General features: G+C 47.6%; 1 protein-coding gene across 1 annotated transcript in view; it reads left to right on the forward strand.

The window, feature by feature from the left end:
* The window catches only part of CTCFL (CCCTC-binding factor like), a 37,416-nt gene extending 19,703 nt beyond the window's left edge, over positions 1–17,713 (forward strand). The window contains exons 7-13 of the mRNA XM_049870085.1: positions 266–426; positions 9,787–9,969; positions 13,063–13,186; positions 14,746–14,809; positions 15,588–15,884; positions 16,181–16,329; positions 17,562–17,713. Of these exons, the coding sequence (XP_049726042.1) occupies positions 266–426; positions 9,787–9,969; positions 13,063–13,186; positions 14,746–14,809; positions 15,588–15,884; positions 16,181–16,329; positions 17,562–17,713 (1,130 nt within the window). The remainder of the gene's footprint in view (positions 1–265; positions 427–9,786; positions 9,970–13,062; positions 13,187–14,745; positions 14,810–15,587; positions 15,885–16,180; positions 16,330–17,561) is intronic.
* The last annotated feature ends 394 nt before the right edge of the window (positions 17,714–18,107 follow it).

The raw sequence follows: 18,107 nt of genomic DNA on the forward strand, positions 1-18,107 counted from the left end.
GTCCATTTAGACCAGGGGTTCATTCTGGTGCAGTTCTGCACCCCTGTGGAAATTTGGTGATGTCTTGGTTGTTGGGGTGCTACTGACATCTAGTGGGTAGAGGCCAGAGAAGCAGCTAAACATCTAAACATCCTACAATGCCTAGAAAGGCCCCCTACAACAGAGAGTTATCCGGCCCCAATATCAGTAGTGCTAAGGTTGAGAAACCCGGAGTTGGAGGGTCGGGGGAACCTGCCTAACATGCAGTGTCCTGTGGTTATTTCAGGCGTCCATTTGCGCAACTTGCATACGTACAGAGCTGCGGAGATGCGATGCCGTTACTGTCCTGATGTCTTCCACGAACGCTATGCCCTCATCCAGCACCAGAAAACTCATAAGAATGAGAAGAGGTTCAAGTGTGAACACTGCAGCTATGCCTGCAAGCAGGTATTGGGTTCAGTCCATTTGGGGCGCAGTGGGAAGCAGTGGAATCCCGAAGAGGGAAGGGTTGGGGAGGGATTCTCTTAATCACTTGGAAAAAGTCATGTTTTGACATAATAGAGGGTGCCCGGGTGATGCAAAAACAGGTATCACAATACACTGCTAACCAAAAGGTGGAGGTAGTCACCGGGCAGTGTCGTGGAAGAAACGTCTGGCCATCTATTTCCAAAAAATCAACCACTGAAAGCTGTGGGGGCCACAGTTCTACTCTGAGCACATGGGGTCGCCTTGAGTGGAAGTCCACTTGGCGGCAACTGGTTTGAGTTTTATTGTGATGTAATAGATGCCGCTGAGTACCCAGGAAGCAGCCATGAGCCAGTGCCTTAAAAGAGCAGTTCTGAGCGCAGTTCACAGGCCCTTGGAGGTCCCTGGGGCTCACCAGCGTCCACGAAATCCAAACTGTTGTCATGATCATGCCCTGTCGCTGTGCTGATATTTGCCCTGACGCAAAGGCAGCGGTGGTGCTTTACCTGGAATGGAAGCAGCAACCCCCCACCTTCGTGCCCTCGCAGCACGAGGAAAGGGCAGCCTTACTTAAGAATGTCGTTAACGAAGCATGCCAAAGACCTCTTTAAAGTGTTAAAAAGCAAAGATGTCACTTTGAGGATTAAGGTGTGCCTGACCCAGGCCGTGATATTTTTAATCACCTCATAAGAATGTGAAAGCTGGATAGTGAATAAGGAAGACCAAAGAAGAATTGATGCCTTTGAATTGTGATGTTGGCGAAGAATATTGACTATACCATGGACTGCCAGAAGAACAAATATGTCCATCTTGGAAGAAATACAGCCAGAATACTCCTCAGAAGTGAGGATGGCAGGACTTCATCTCACATACTTTGGACATGTCATCAGGAGGGACCACTCCCTGGAGAAGGACATCACGCTTGGGAAAGTAGAGGGTCAGTGAAAAAGAGGAAGACCCTCAAGGAGATGGATTGACATAGTGGCTGCAACGATGGGCTCAAGCATAACAGTGATTGTGAGGATGGCACAGGACCGGGCACCACTTCATTTTATTGTATAGAGGGTCACTATGAGTTGGAACCGACTCGACGGCACCTAACAACAACAACAACAAGGAGGCATACAAGTTATTCACCTCGTAGACCTTTGACCCTCAATACTCAACTTTTTAATATCCCACGTGGCGAATGGAAAGTCTGCATAGAGCATCTGTACTGTCTTCCGAAGCACAAGCTTGTTGGGAGGAGAAGGACCGGGGCTGGCTGGGGCGTGAGCTGAATGGTCACTTTCTCGTGGAGCGCCGTTTTCACGTAGGAAGAACTAGTGGCAGACAGTCAGTGTTTGTTCAGCTGTTGGTTATTTGGTGGACATTTTCCCCAAAATGAGCAAAGTGAGTCTCACTTCAAGGAAGACGTTTGTTGCGAGTGAGACAGTTTCAGCTTCCAAGAGAAAATTAGAATTAGACAGTTAAGATTTTAGAACACGTATCTGCCCCTGTGAGCATGACAGCTTTCCAATGTGCTTGGAGACTTATCTGAAGAGATTTGGATGATTTTAAGAAAGCAGAAATTGTTTTCGATAGTGCATAATGAAATGTGTCAACTTTTAGAAGATCCCCATAACTCAGTACACTAGTATTTTCCTAATGGCCAACGTGTCATATTAGAAAACCACACACTCAAAGTGGAAGGCAGGACAGTGGGTTCTAACATGTCAGGGGACAAAAAGTTCACTGATAGAGTTTCAGATTCCACATTGCAGCCAGTCGTTAAGAAGTCACCTTTGCCATGAGACCAGAAGAACTGGATGGTGTCCGGCTACCCTTGCTGAACGTTTGATCAAAGATTCTATAGGAGAATCCTGATCAAAAGGGGGAAAATGCAGAACAGAATTTCAAGTTCTTGTAGGCTTTAGACTTTCTGGAGCCATGGAGGGTGGATGAACTCCTGAAATTATTGCCCTGAGATAAACTTCAAACCTTAAGACAACAATATCCCCTGAAGTCATCTTAAAACCGAGCAATAGTTTAGCATAACTAGTGAAAAAAAGCTCTGCCTTGCCCATTATGCTGTTTTAAGAACTATATGGGATCAAATTAACAACAGCAACTTGAAGGATTAGATAGGAACCTTAGGGGGCAGTGAGTTTATGTTAATGAGGGAGGAACAACTCAGAAAAGGAGGGCGAGCATGGTAACACAACTCGCGGAATGTAATCAATGTCACTAAATTGTACGTGTAGAAACTGCTGAATTTGTGTATGTTTTGCTGTGTATATTCTCAAAAACAATAATAAATAAAATTCAGAAAAAAAGTTACCACTTGTTGAGTTTTTGGCATAATATCAAAGACGAATGTCGACAATTGTTTGAAAAAGCAATTAAAATTCCCCTTCCTTTTCCAACTACGTATCCGTGAGACTGAATTTCCTTCGCGTGTAACAGCATACGCTAGCAAACCAAAGACAGAGGCAGCGAGGAGAGCCCAGCAGTCTTTTTTCCATAGGGCTGCCGAGCTGAGCAAGGAGCCCTTGTGATGCGGTGGTGTAGTACTCGGCTCCTCACCAAAAGGTCATCGGTTCAAACCCACCAGCTGCTCTGTAAGAGTAAAGACCTAGTGATCTGCTCCCGTAAAGATTACAGCCTTGGAAACCCTATCGGGCAGTTCTACTCTGTCCTATCGGATCACTATGAGTTGGAATTGACTCAAGAGCACACAACACCAGGCTGAGCAGAAGTCCCTGGGTGGCGCAGATGGTTAAGCACTCACCTACTAGCCAAAAGCTTGGCGGCTGGAACCCACTCACCCACTCAGCAGCACCCTGGAAGACAGGCCTGGCAATCTGCTTCCGAAAGGTCATAGCCTTGAAAACTCTACAGAGCAGTTCTACTCTGCACGCGTGGGGCCACCATGAATGGGAAGTCACTCCGTGGTAACTAGCAACAACAATAACCAGGCTGAGCAAAGAAAAATGCAGGACGCCAGTTAAATTTGAATTTCAGATAAGCAATGAAGGTTTTTTTAGTATAAGTGATTCTCAAATACTGCAGCCTGTGTTTTAACTGGCAGCCTTACCTATTAAGCCAGACACTTGCAAAAATATAAAACGATACCATTTTTCTCACTAAATTGTTTTATTTTGAAAAACAGATTTTTTTTGCAGAAATACGTTATCCATGCTAACATATAGTTGGCTTATTGTTATTTTAAAATAAACTGATAAATAATTTTGTTTTAATTTATCAGTTTCAAAGTCTGATATGGTAAATATTAATAGATACCACCCATATAGACAAAAGCTCTTTGGGGTCTTCAGGAATTTTGAAGAGTATACAAAAAAAACCAATTGCCATCAAGTTGATACCAACTCATAGCACCCCTAAAGGACAGAGTAGAACTGCCCCATAGGGTTTCCAAGGACTGCCTGGTGGATGTGAACTGCAGACCTTTTGGTTAGCATCTGTAGCAAGTAACCACGACACCACTGGGTTTCCTTAAGGGCACAGGGGGATCTCAAAAGCTCAGAAGGCTGCCGTTGAAGCATTGTGTGCTGTTGGGAATATTTTGCCACTGGTGACAGAAGGAGAAAGTTAGCACTTCTTGTGTATCAGAGCGTGGGCTGGAAACAGTGAATGCTTTGAGTACAGGACAGAGAATTGTTGTAATAGATTGCGAGTATTAGAATTTCCTGTGGCCCTAAGGTTTGGCCCTAGAGTCAGATCTGTTAAAAGGCACTCAGAGAGCTTCCTGAGAGAGAGAGAGAGAAGACTTGGAGAGGAGGAGGGTTCCAGATGGAAGCCACAGGTATTTGGGGGAGCAGTGGGCAACCAGGTGTGCCTTGACTAGGGGCACAGGTGGGAGGTGAAGCTGGGACCCTGCAGGGTGTCCTTAGCAGCTCTGGTCCTGGAAAGTCAGGGAGAGAGACCAGGGTATGCAGTCCTGGGTGGGGGTGATGAGGAAGAGGGGTTGGTGAAGTTGGCAACCGAAAGATTGGAAGAAAGACCATCAATTAGGTTATTAACAGTAATGCAGAAATGGTTGTGGATTTAATTTGAATAATCATTGCATTTCAAGTAAAACAAAATTTGTACTTTTGCTTGACTCTATGTTTGTCCCAGTTCCCCACAATTTCTACTCACTATCCACTCGTCTGTCAGTTTTCGTACTGTAGTGGCTTACGTTTTGCTGCGACGCTGGACACTGTGCCACCAGTATTTCAAGTACCAGCAGGGTCATTCTTGGTGGACAAGTTTCAGTGGAGCTTGGCTGCTAACTAAAAGGTTGGCAGTTCAAATCCACCAGTTGCTCCTTGGAAACCCTATGGAGCAGTTCTACTCTTTCCTAAAGGGTTGCTATCGGTTGGAATCAACACAACGGCAACAGGTTTAGTTTATTTGTTTTGTTTTTGGTTCCAGACTAAGGTAGACTAGGAATAAGGACCTGGAGGTCTACTTCTGAAAAATTTGGCCAGTGAAAATGTTATGAATAGCAGCAGAACATTGTCTGGCATAGCGCAGGAAGATGAGCCCCTCAGACTGGAAGGCACTGAAAACACGACTAGGAAAGAGCTGCCACCTCAAAGTGGTGTTGACCTTAATGACAGGGATGGGACCTTCATTTGCTGATGTGGCATGACTCAAGATGAGAAGAAACAGCTGTAAACATTCATTAATATCAGGAATGTGGAGTGTATGAAGTATGAATCTAGAAAAATTGGAAGTTGTCAAAAATGAAATGCAATGCATAAAGATGAATATCTGAGGCATTGGGGAACTGAAATGGACTGGCATTGGCCGTTTTGAATCAGACAATCATATGGTCTACTATGGCAGGAATGAGAAATTGAAGAGGAATGGTGTAGCATTCATCTTCAAAAAGAACATTTCAAGATCTGTCCTGAAGTACAATGCTGTCAATGATAGGGTAATATCCATACGCCTACAAAGAAGACCAGTTAATATGACTGTTATTCAAATTTGCATACCACCACTAAAGCCAAAGATGAAGAAACAAGATTTTTACCAACCTCTGCAATCTGAAATAGATCAAACATGCATTCAAGATGCATTGATAATTACTGGTGATTGGAATTCGAAAGTTGGAAGCAAAGAAGGATCATTAATTGGAAAGTATGACCTTGGTGATAGAAACAACTCCACATATCTCATGATAGAATTTTGCAAGACCAATGACTTTGTCACTGCAAATACTTTTTCAACAACTGGCAACTCTACACGTGGACCTCAGCAGATGGAACACACAGGAATCAAATCAGCTCCATGGTTGAAAGAGACTGTGGAGAAGCTCGATATCATCAGTTAGAACAAGGCCAGAGGCCAACTGCGAAACAGACCATCAGTGCAAGTTCAGGTTGAAACTGAAGAAAATTGGAACAAGTCCACAACAGCCAAAATACGATCTTGAGTATATCCCACCTGAATTTAGAGACCATCTCAAGAATAGATTTGATGCAGTGAACACTAATGACCGAAGACCAGACGAGTTGTGGAATGACATCAAGGACATCATACATGAGGAAAGCAAAAGGTGATTGAAAAGACCAAAATGGACGCCAGAACAGACTCTGAAACTTGCTCTTGAGTATAGAGTAGCTAAAGCGAACAGAAGAAATGATGAAGTAAAATAGCTGAACAGATTTCAAAGGGCAGCTTGAGACGCAAAGTAAAGTAGTATGATGACATGCGCGAAGACCTGGAGTTAGGAAACCAAAAGGGAAGAATACACTCAACGTTTCTCAAGCTAAAAGAACTGAAGAAAAACTTAAAGCCTCGAGTTGCAGTAGTAAAGGATTCTATGGGCAAGATATTGAATGATGCAGGAAACATCAAAAGAAAATGGAAAGAGTGCAGAGCCACTGTACCAAGAAGAATTGGTCGACGTTCAACCTTTTCAGGAGGTAGTATATGATCAAGAACTAATGGTATTGAAGGGAGAAGTCCAAGCTGCCCTGAAGGTGTTGGTGAAAAGCAAGGCTGCAGGAATTGACAGGATACCAACTGAGATGCAGTGCTGGAAGCGCTCATTCATCTATGCTAAGAAATTTAGAAGACAGCTAGCTGGTCAACCAACTGGAAGAGGTCCATATTTATGCCCATTCCAAAGAAAGGTGATCCAACAGAATGCAGAAATTATCTAACAATATCACTAATATCACAGGCAAAAAAAAAACTTGCTGAAGATTATTCAAAAGCAGTTGCAGCAGTACATCGACAGGAAACTGCCGGAAGTTCAAGCTGGATTTAGAAGAGGACATAGAACAAGGGATGTCACTGCTGATGTCAGATGGATCCTGACTGAAAGCAAAGAATACCGAAGAATGTTTACCTGTGTGTTATTGACTATGCAAAGGCATTCAGCTGTGTGGATCTTAACAAATTACGGATAGCATTGCAAAGAATGGGAATTCCAGAACACTTAATTGTGCTCATGAGGAACCTGTACATAGACCAAGAGGCAGTTGTTCGGACAGGACAAGGGGATACCGCGTGGTTTAAAGTCAGGAAAGGTGTGTGTCAGGATTGTATCCTTTCACCATACCTATTCAATCTGTATGCTGAGCAAACAGTCCAAGAAGCTGGACTATATGAAGAGGAACGGGGCATCAGGATTGGAGGACGACTGATTAACAACCTGCGTTATGCAGATGACACAACCTTGCTTGCTGAAAGCGAAAAGGACTTGAAGCACTTACTGATGAAGATCAAAGACCGCGGCCTTCAGTACAGATTACACCTCAACATAAAGAAAACAAAAATCCTCACAACTGGACCAATAAACACCACCATGATAAACGGAGAAAATATTGAAGTTGTCGAGGATTTCGTTTTATTTGGATCCACAATCAACACCCACGGAAGCAGCAGTCAAGAAATCAAAAGACGTATGGGCATTGGGCACATCTTCTGCAAAAGACGTCTTTAAAGCGTTCAGAAGAAAAAATGTCACTTTGAGGACTAAGGTGCTCCTGACCCAAGCCATGGTATTTTCAGTTCCCACATATGTATGTGAAAGCTGGACAGTGAATAAGGAAGACTGAGGAAGAATTGATGCCTTTGAAATATGGTGTTGGTGAAGAGTATAAAATATCTTATGGACTGCCAGAAGAGCAACAGTCTTGGAAGACATGTAGCCAGAATGCTCCTTAGAAGCAAGGATGGTGAGACTTCATCTCACACACTTTGGACGTGTTATCAGGAGGCACCAGTCCCTGGAGAAGGACATCATGCTTAGTAGAGGGTCAGTGAAAAAAAGGAAGACCCTCGAGGAGATAGATTGACACAGTGGCTGCAACAGTGGGCTCAAGCATAGCAACGATTGTGAGGATAGAGCAGGACAAGGCAGTGTTTCCGTTCTGTTTTACATAGGGTTGCTGTGAGTTGGAACCGACTCGACGGCCCCTAACAGCAACAACAGTTATGTATGTAGAAATATCCACCACCAGACCTTTATCTGCAGGTGGGTGTGTTCCCTTAAGCCCTCCCACACCTCTTGCCGCGTGTATCTTGCTGCATATCCATTTGTAAGTTCGTGTTTGTTAACCCTAGTGTTGCAGGATCCTCTGTCCTGTAGTGATTATGTTGCTGCCCTTCGTTCTTGCATTCCCATCAGTGTCCTCCTGCGCCTTGGTCATGTTTGCTGACTTCCCCCATATTGTGTATTGCCTGTCCCTTCCCCAGAATTCACATGCGTCTTCTATCTGATAATTTTCCCTCCTCCCCCGCCCCATCCCTGGCAACCATCAAAGAAAGTGTTTGTTTTTGTTTTTCCCTACATGATCTGTTTTAGAGGAGAAAACGTTTATCCTTTCACTGCCCAGTCTGGGGTACCACACCCCCATAGGACTGGAAAACCAACAGGAAATTATTTGAAGCACTTTGTAACTTGATGTTTGTTGTGGTTTGCCATCAAGTCGATTCCGACTCATACCCGCCCCATGTGACTGAGTAGAACTGCCCTGTGTGGTTTTCTTGGCTGTAAATATTTGCAGAACCACATCACCAGGTCTGTCTTCCACAGAGCCACTGGTGAGTTCTAACCACCAACCTTTTGATTAGCAGCAGAGTGCTTAACCATTGCGGCACCAGAGCTCCTTAACTTAATGGTAGGGAATGGGTGTGTGTTTTGAAGAAGGCCATACGCTGAGAGATTTAGTCGTGCTTTGTCAAGAAAGTGTTTGGAATGACTGCTTATCAGCACACTCACGTTTGGGAAGAGAAAAAAACGTATTAAACAATAAATAATGTCTATGTACATAGATAAACGGTGTTCTCCCCCGCCCCCAGGAGCATCATGAGGGCTCACTTGCGAACCCACTTTACATAGATAAACGTGTTCTCCTCCCCGCCAGGAGCGTCAGGAGGGCTCACATGCGTACCTACTTTACATAGATAAACGGTGTTCTCCTCCCCCCAGCGTCATGAGGGCTCACGTGCGTACCTGCTTTACATAGATAAACTATGTTCTCCCCCTCAGGAGCATCATGACGGCTCACATGTGTACCCACTTTACATAGATAAACTCTGTTCTGCCCCCCCCAGGAGCATCATGACGGCTCACGTGTGTACCCACTTTACATAGATAAACTGTGTTCTCCCCCCCCACAGGAGCATCATATGACGGCTCACGTGCGTACCCACTTTACATAGATAAACTGTGTTCTCCCCCCACAGGAGCGTCATGACGGCTCACGTGTGTACCCACTTTACATAGATAAACTGTGTTCTCCCCCCGACACAGGAGCATCATATGACGGCTCACGTGCATACCCACTTTACATAGATAAACTGTGTTCTCCCCCCACAGGAGCGTCATGACGGCTCACGTGTGTACCCACTTTACATAGATAAACTGTGTTCTCCCCCCCAGGAGCGTCATGACGGCTCACGTGTGTATCCACTTTACATAGATAAACTGTGTTCCCCCCCCAGCATCATATGACGGCTCACGTGCTTACTCACTTTACATAAACTGCGTTCTCCCCCAGGAGCGTCATATGACGGCTCCCGTGCGTACCCACTTTACACAGATAAACTCTGTTCTCCCCCCAACAGGAGCATCATATGATGGCTCACGTGCATACCCACTTTACATAGATAAACTGTGTTCTCCCCCCCTCCAGCATCACGACGGCTCACGTGCGTACCCACTTTACGTGTACCCACTTTACATAGATAAACTGTGTTCTCCCCCAGAAGCGTCATATGACGGCTCACGTGCATACCCACTTTACATAGATGAACTCTGTTCTCCCCCCACAGGAGCATCATATGATGGCTCACGTGCGTACCCACTTTACATAAACTGTTTTTTCCCCCTGCCAGGAGCGTCATATGACGGCTCACGTGCGTACCCACACTGGAGAGAAACCGTTTGCCTGTCTTTCCTGCAATAAACGTTTCCGGCAGAAGCAACTTCTAAATACTCACTTCAAGAAATACCATGATTCCGATTTCATCCCGACTGTTTACGAATGCCCCAAATGTGGCAAAGCCTTTTCCCGCTGGGTAAGCTTACTTACCAGGGGGCAGTGGTGCAATTCTAGCCCTCCATGCAGGAGGCCCAGGTTCAATTCCCAACCGATGCCTGTCATGCACAGCCACCACCATCTGTCAGTGGAAGCATGTGTGTTGCTGTGATGCCAGGCGGGTTTCGGCGGAGCTTTCAGACTAAGATGGGCTTGGAAGAAAGGCCTGGTGACCTACTTCTGAAAATCAGCCAGTGAAAACCATATAGATTTTAGACGCTACTTTAGAAACTTGCCAGGACGTAAGGTAGCAACTATTGTGTCTTAGGAAAGTGCTTATTAATTTTGGGGGAAGCTACAAAGTTCTTGAAGAATCTTATGAAAGGGTGATCGCCCCTCCCCTGAGACACACAAAATCTTGAAAATACTTTCAGGAAGTTCTCAGGCCTCCTAAACCCATGCAAGGAACCTCTGCTTTTAGTGTAACATTTCAAAATTGTTCTTATGAACCAGATTTCGGCCGCTTCACAGAGAGGACACAGTGTTCAAAACGTTCCCTAGGTGTTCTTAGAATAGTGTTTTTGGTACTGTGCTAAGAAACAGATTTACTCCTTTGTTTTATTTTTTCTAGGTGTTGTATTAGTTAACTGTTGCTTAATAACAAATTATCTCAAAACATAGTGGCTTTAAACAACAAACACTCATTTTCTCCTGGTTTCTGTGGTGCAGGAATTTTAGAGTGGCTTAGCTGGGTGGGTCTGACTCATGGTCTCTCATGATATTGCCAACAGGATGTTGGCTGGAGTTACAGTTATCTGAAGGCTTGACTGGGGCCAGAGGATCCACTTCCAAGATGGCGGCTCCCTCACATGGCCCTTGGCACGAGGCCTCAGTTCCCACCTTGTGGGTCTCTTCATAGGACTGCTTGAGTGTCTTCACAACGTGGCAGCATCTTCCCCAGACTGAGTGGTCCAAGAGATAGAGCAAGGAGGAAGCTGCAGTGCCTTTCATGACCTAGTGTTGAAAATGACACACCATTACTTCTGTTCATTAGACACAAGTCCCTTAGTCCCCACTGAAGGGGAAGGGAATGAAGTCCCTCTTGAAGGGAAGAGTACCAAAGAATTTGTGGACATCTTAAAATTACCACAGATAGTTAGGTAGATCTTTGGATGACATGTTTTGGTCCAGCTTTAAAAATTTTCAGATGATCTGAAGTTTGCTCATCCTGTGGGGAAAACTTTATGCCTTCTCTAAAAGAAAATAGGGCAGGTGCGTTGCCCTGAGTAGCATAATGGGGTAGTTCAGGAATATTAAAGAAAACTGTTAGTTCAAAATTTCAAATAAGAATGATGGCAATGCCACAAAATAGTATCATTAATTCTGAGTTAGTATTGTAAAGAAACTATTCTTGGGTGTGAAAAAACAAAGCAGAGAGAAGAGTGGGTCAGCCAAGTAGATTTCCTCAGAACAAAAAAATGAAAAGCTTTGAAGCTTTTTCCTATCATTCAGGAAAGCATATGGACTTGTATCTACCATATATAAAGAACTCCTACAACTCCATAATAAAAGACAAACAACCAACCAATTTAAAAATGGCCAAAGGATCTGAATAGACACTTATCCTATGATCCCATTTCTGTGAAATGTCCAGAAGAGGCAAATCCACAGAGACACAGTAGACTAGTGGTGGCCAGGGCTGAAGGGAGGGGGACGTGAGGAGTGACTAATGGTTGGTGGCTGTGCGTTGTCAAGTTGACTCCGACTCATAGCAATCCCACGTAACAGTAGAACTGCCCCATAAGGTTTCCTAGGTGTAATCTTTATGGGAGCAGATCGCCAGGTCTTTCCTCCCACAGAGCCACTGGGTGGGCTCGAACTTCTGACCCTTCAGTTTTAGCAGTCTAGCACTAACTGTTGCACCACCGGGGGTCCTTATTCTAACAGTTAACACTGTGCAAACCAGCTGCCATCAAGTGGACCCTGACTCAGGGCCACCCTGTGTGTGTCAAGAGTAGAACTGCGCTCCATAGGGATTTCAGTGGCTGGTTTTTTGGAAGTAGATCACCAGGCCTTTCTTCTGAGGTGCCTCTGGGTGGACTGGACCCTCCAACTGATGGTTAGCGTAGAGCCTTTAACTGCGCCACCCAAGGACTCCCAGTAATGGTTACAGGGTTTCTTTTTGGGGTGACAAAGATGTTCTAAAATTTATTGTGGGGATGGTTACATAACCCTGTAAATACGCATTCTTTAAAAACTCGGAGTCGTGCACGTTGAATGGGTGAGCCGTATGGCGTGGATTGTATTGAATGGTATGTTAAAACCCTTTGTTGCTTTATTTTTCCTCCCTAAATTTTTTTTTTTTTTTTGGATGTCATGTTTTTTCAGTATCGGAATGCGTGCTTACTGAGTGTGTTTAAATTTTGAGAAATACGATCTGGTAATGCAATCCACCAGTAAGGCGAGTGGCGCTGAGGCCAGTGAGAGCTGTAGAAATCATATATTGCAAGCACCTTTCCATTAGGTTACATGGGGAGCCTCTGGTTTTCCAAACACAACACAGAAAAACCAAAACAAACCCGTAAGGGCTCCCCAACTATCACACAGAGAAGCCATAATTATGCTTACAAGCTTTATGTCAGAAATAAAGGCAAAAGTTTACCAAACTAATGCATCTAGGAAGGGTCACCTAATAGAATGCTCAGCCTACACAACAATGAGGCTCCAGCCCTGGTCTGCTGAGCTTTATCCATTTCAGAAGGAACCCACCTTGTCACTAAATGCATTAGAGTAACGCCTTGCTGCTGCAGTTACCCCCACCCCCGCAAAATCATTGCTGTTGTATTGATTCCTGGCTCATAGCGACCCTAAAGGACAGAGTAGAACTGCCCCATAGAGTTTCCAGGGAGCAGCTGGTGGCTTCTAACTGCCGACCTTTTGGTTAGCAGCCCAGCTCTTAACCACTGCACAAAAAGTGGCTGGTATACCATTAATCAATAGTAACGAAAAAGTTTTCTAAAAATGCACTGGACCATTGGCTCAGTTTCCCCAGAGTCCGTCTCTTTGTGTTCTAGTGCGTTTGCTCGGCGATGCCGACTTTCACTGTGTGTCCTCATGTCGTTTCCCTGAACAGAGTAACATGCGCAGGCACTCAGAGAACTGTGACTCGGGGCAGGAAAAGCCGGCCACCTCCGGAAAGGAAAGAAGGATGAAAAGGAGAAAGCAGACGGGCCCGAGAGAGGCCGTGAAGGAAGACGGTACCTCGTTTCATGAATTCGTTTTTAATGTGACAGTGGTTTCCTCCTTATAAGCTTCCCTGGGTTCTGTCTGAGAGCCACCAGGCAAGGGACGCACCCGGAAACCCTGCTGGTGCCCCCTCCACCCAGGGAGGCAGCTCCAGGGCCTGTCCTGGCCCACAGCCAGCTCTGCGTCCTGTCATATGGGCAGGGTTTGGGCAGCACTTTCTGGCCGGTTTGATTATATTGGTGACACAGGGACAGTTATTCACCCACCTCACAGGTCGGCGGTGGGGATGAAGCGAGGGCTACCCTGCAAGTCTGCTGCAGCACCCACCGCACACTCCTGCTGCTGGGGTCGTTGGGAGACATGTTGGCAAGGCTGCGGGACAGGTGGGCGACCGTGGCCTCTGCTCTGCAGTCTGTCTAGTCAGCTGGTGGAGATGCCGCTGGTGTCACAGGCTGTATCTCCTGGGCCCAGGGAGCAGAGAAGAGTTATTTGCTTAGCAACAGGTGGTTGTCTTGACTGGGCAAGTGGTCACGCTGCAAAACACCAGACCCATTGCTGTCGAGGCAGTTCTGACTCATGACAACCTCATGTGACAGAGCAGCACTGCCACATAGGGTTTTCTTGGCTGTAATCTTTATGGACACAGATTGCCAGGCCTTTCCTCCGCAGCACCACCAAGTTTGAACCACCAGCCTTTAGGTTAATAGTTGAGTGCACACTGTTTTCGCCACCCAGGGACTTCCTAAGAGAAGGGCCACCGAGCTCTTGTGCTGGTGTTTGATTTCCCTTCTTTCATAGGAGAACTTAGAACTACAGAACAGAACCAGAAACCAGACGGCCTCACAACACAAACAAGAGGCAGTGTTTGCGTGGCATCCTTATTCCTCAGTGTCACTCTAAATTTTTATTCCAGCCCCAGTCCTTGACTTGTGCGTGTTCCCACAGCCAGCTACCGGCCCTTTTTATTCCTTCAAGAGATGTGAAATAAAGTAGAGGACACCCAGTTAAACTTGAATTTTGGGTAAACATCGAGTGACTGCTTACCTGTTGTCATTGAGTTGACTTCAACTTATAGTGAACCCTATAGGACAGAGTAGAAGTGCCCCATAGGGTTTCCAAGGAGCAGCTGGTGGATTCAAACTGCCGACCTTTTGGTTAGCAGCCAAGTTCTTAAACACTGAGCTACCAGGGCTCCAAGTAACTGCTTAGGTTAAGTATATCCCACGCACTCTGGGGTATATATACTAAAAGCTCCTTGTTGTTTATCTGACACTCATGCCTGTCTACATTCTGCGGCCCTGCCCTCTTTGTGCAGTAGGTTCGGGGGTCCTTCGTTTGTGACTCTCAGCAGGCCAGGCCACTCTTCCTCTGCATCTCACCTGTCTGGGGAAACGTGATCTCTGGCTGTGTGCCACCCTCTGCAGCCTGTGCCTGTGCGGCGGCCGTGGCTCAAAGCTCTCCAGAAGAGCGCTCACTGCCCAGCTCTGGGGCACTTTTCTTTCCTCCTCCCTCCTTACATACTGGGCACTGGTCTGCAGCCTGCACCTGTGTCCCTGTGGCCTCACTGCAGTCCCTCCTGGGGACCCCATCATCCAGTGTCAAAACATGAGATTCACAGAGGGTGGAGGGCCAGGGTACCTGGTCAGGATGGAAAGGCTTTGACTCAAAGGCTGAGGTTGGACACCTGGCTGGGCAAGGCCTCACTTCCCTCCTCACAGCATAAGGGCACCCAGCCACCCATCAGCCACCCATCTACCACCACCCCCATGCTTCCCTTCTCTCTCCTGAAGGCCCCTCAGTACCTGGGCCCTAGAAATGCTTTATTCCTTGTAAAGTCGGAAAAAAGCTGGGTAATAATAATGGATATAAAACGTGAATCTGCTGTATCTTAGTTGTCTTCATGCCAGTGTGGTTGTAAACCTGACTTTTAGTGTTTTTATGGAGCAGGGGCCACTGCCCTGTCTCTGGGTTCGGTCCTCCCTTTCCCATCAGTGACTCTTCTCCCTTGAAGACCCAACGTGCCCCCTCAGCCTGATCCTTCCCTGAAGCTCCACAGGTGCCCAGGTGTGTCCTGTCAGAGGAAACACAAGCTCCTCCCTCCACTCACGATCCTCCCCATCTCGGAAGACTTCTGCTCTGACTTGCCAGGGACCGGGATGGCTTCTCTCGGTCCGCCCCCCCCCGCCTCGGTCCGCCCCCGCCCCCCCGGTTCTGTCCCCATCACCACCTGAGGCCACCAGCCACCGTTGTCCTGCACCCGCTGCAGCTGGATGCTCCATCTCCCTGACCTCCTCCTCGTGGCTGCCTCTCCATGCCCAGCCCGGAGCTGCTCCTCTTCAGCTGGCCCTCTGTCTTCTCCCCACACACCGTCCACCTTCACTGTTCACTGCCTTCTCTGCCCGCTTTCCATAGGCCATTAGGCCATGCCCACACCTGGGCTTACACCCACACCTGTGCCCACACCCACACCGGCGCCCACACCTGTGCCCACACCTACATCCACATCTATACCCATACCTGCACGCACACCTACACGTGGATCCACACCCATGCCCACACCTGCACCCACACCCACCCACGCCCATACCTGTACCTACACCCACACCCACACCTGCACCCTTGCCCACACCCCTGGCCTCAGTTACCACCTGTGGACAAGTCTCTGGTGCAGGACTGCAGCCCTGTGTGGCCTCCGAAGGCTGGATGCAAGTACTCGCCCACCTGACAAGCACCTCTACTTGGTTGTCTCAAACTCACTCTGTTTGAAAGTGCATCTTATGCTCTCTTCTTCCCCTCCCATCACCGCCCTGTTCTCTGCTGCTCACCTGATGATGTTGGTATTTGATTCTGTGATGCCCCCCACTCAGCACTGACACCACTCTGCCCCCGACCTTGGACTTGGGCTCCCACACCATCCCCAAGTACACCCCTCTCCGCTCCTGCCACCCAGGACACAGCCTCACACGAAGGCAGTGTGGGACGGGACTCCTGCCACCTCTTTTCAGAGCTGAAGGCCCTTCTAGCGCACAATCCGGCCCTCCATCCTCACCTATCACCACCAACAGCCCCTTCTCTGGCACCCCACACTCTGAGATTCGACCAGAGCATGGCCAGCCCCAGCTCCCCGACTCCCCTTCCGACCGTTGGACCCTCGGTCCCTTGCTCCTCTCTTTGCCTGGAGCCTCTGGGTGACCGACGCCTGCTCCTCTGTCCATCCATCCATCTCTAAGGCCTCACTCCAGCCCCCTCAGTGGGTCCCCCAGGGCTGGGCCTCTCCTGTGTAGGACTTGGCCGAGTTCTCGCCTCACGTGTACTGGGCCCTCTGGGGGACCTGTTCCCCGGGACTCACTCCTCATCCAGCACCTGCTCCAGACCTGGCCAGGCAGGGGCTGTCCATTCACTGCCTGTCCATAAACAAGAGACTCGTGAACGTGTCCTTTATGGGGGAAGAACGAGTAGGGAAGTTCAAGCCTCTAGTCCTTCAGCCTCCATGTAAGAGGCCCACGGTGGATAGCAGGTGGGGCAGACTCTGTGTAAGCAGGCGGCTTCCCTGCTAACCAGACACCTAAGGGCACTCTCTTCCCCCTTCTTGACTGGTTCCTAGGCTCCTGGAGTGTGGGTGGGTGGGCTGTGGATCTGGATGTGGCCCACAGTGTGTCCTAGTGGTTCTTGACCCCTAGTGAGTTCTCAGTGGAAAGGCCTTCCAGCAGCTGTTTTCATTTTGGCCATGTCACTGGGGGTGGGAGGTGGGACAGAAACCAGACGTAGGTGATCAGCTCAGCCACAACATGGGCCCGTGCTCCTCCGCCAGAGGTGATTCCGCACCATCTGGAGACACTGAGGGTTGTCACAGCTCAGGGAGGGGAAGGTGCTCCTGGCATCTCATGGATAGAGGCCAGGGATGCTGCTCAACATCCTACCACCCACAGGACAGCCCCCGTCACAGAGACCCATCGGCCCAAGTGTCAGTAGTGCTTGAGAAGCCCTGACTTAAGCAGGTCAAGAAGAGCAGAATACTTGTATTGTTGCTGTGTGCGGTTGCGTTGATTCCAACTTACAGCAGCCGTCTAGGACAGAGTAGAACTACCCCATAGGGTTTCCAAGGCTGTAATCTTCACAGGAGCAGATCACCAGGTTTTTCCCCTGTGGAGCAGTTGGTGGGTTTGAACTGCTGACCATTTGATTAGCAGCTGAGCACTGAACCATTGTGCCACCAGGGCTCCTTCCAGAATGCCTGTACTCCCCTTTAAATCCAAAGGCTGTTTTCTAGAACGCTTGCTGCTGTCTTTAGAATTAAGTGATTGTTTCCAAAAGACATTTGCACAGTTGACCAGTTCTGCTTACTTGTCTCTGCTCCCAGCGTACTAACCAGGTCTCTTTCCCCAGAAGCGGCTGCTGACCGGGAGATGCTTGAGGAGGTGTCCGTGGTGAGAGGCCGGCAGGACCCGGGCGAGATGGTCCCTGGCGACTCCACAGGAGGCAAAGACCCCAAGGGGGACGTGACCTGTGAGATGATCCTCAACCTGATGGATAAGTGATGGAGATGGGGGTCTCGTCGGTAGTCTGTAATTCTTAAAGCACGTTCTCCAATTTCTGCATCTTTTTAGAATTAAGTTCATGGCAACGCTTGGCCCCAATCTTTCCGAAGTTTGAAGTAGAGCCTAGAATTGTTTGCCTCTTTCGGCCTAGATCTGTCAAAAAACATTGCAGGTTATTTCGTAATAGGCTTATGTCTTGAATCGGAAGATGACACCTCAGACCTATGAATGCAGCTAGTATTGGTGAGGTGGCCTGCAACGAATGAGAAATGATTTTGGGGTAATAGTTATTTCAACAGTAATATGGACCAGTTGAGGTCCCTGGATGGCAAAAGCGGTTTGTGCTGTCCTGCAAACCAAAAGCTTGGCAGTTTAAACCCACCCAGGGGCATCA

This window comes from Elephas maximus, chromosome 25 (genome assembly GCF_024166365.1).
Source record: "Elephas maximus indicus isolate mEleMax1 chromosome 25, mEleMax1 primary haplotype, whole genome shotgun sequence".
Classification (NCBI taxonomy): Eukaryota; Metazoa; Chordata; class Mammalia; order Proboscidea; family Elephantidae; genus Elephas; species Elephas maximus.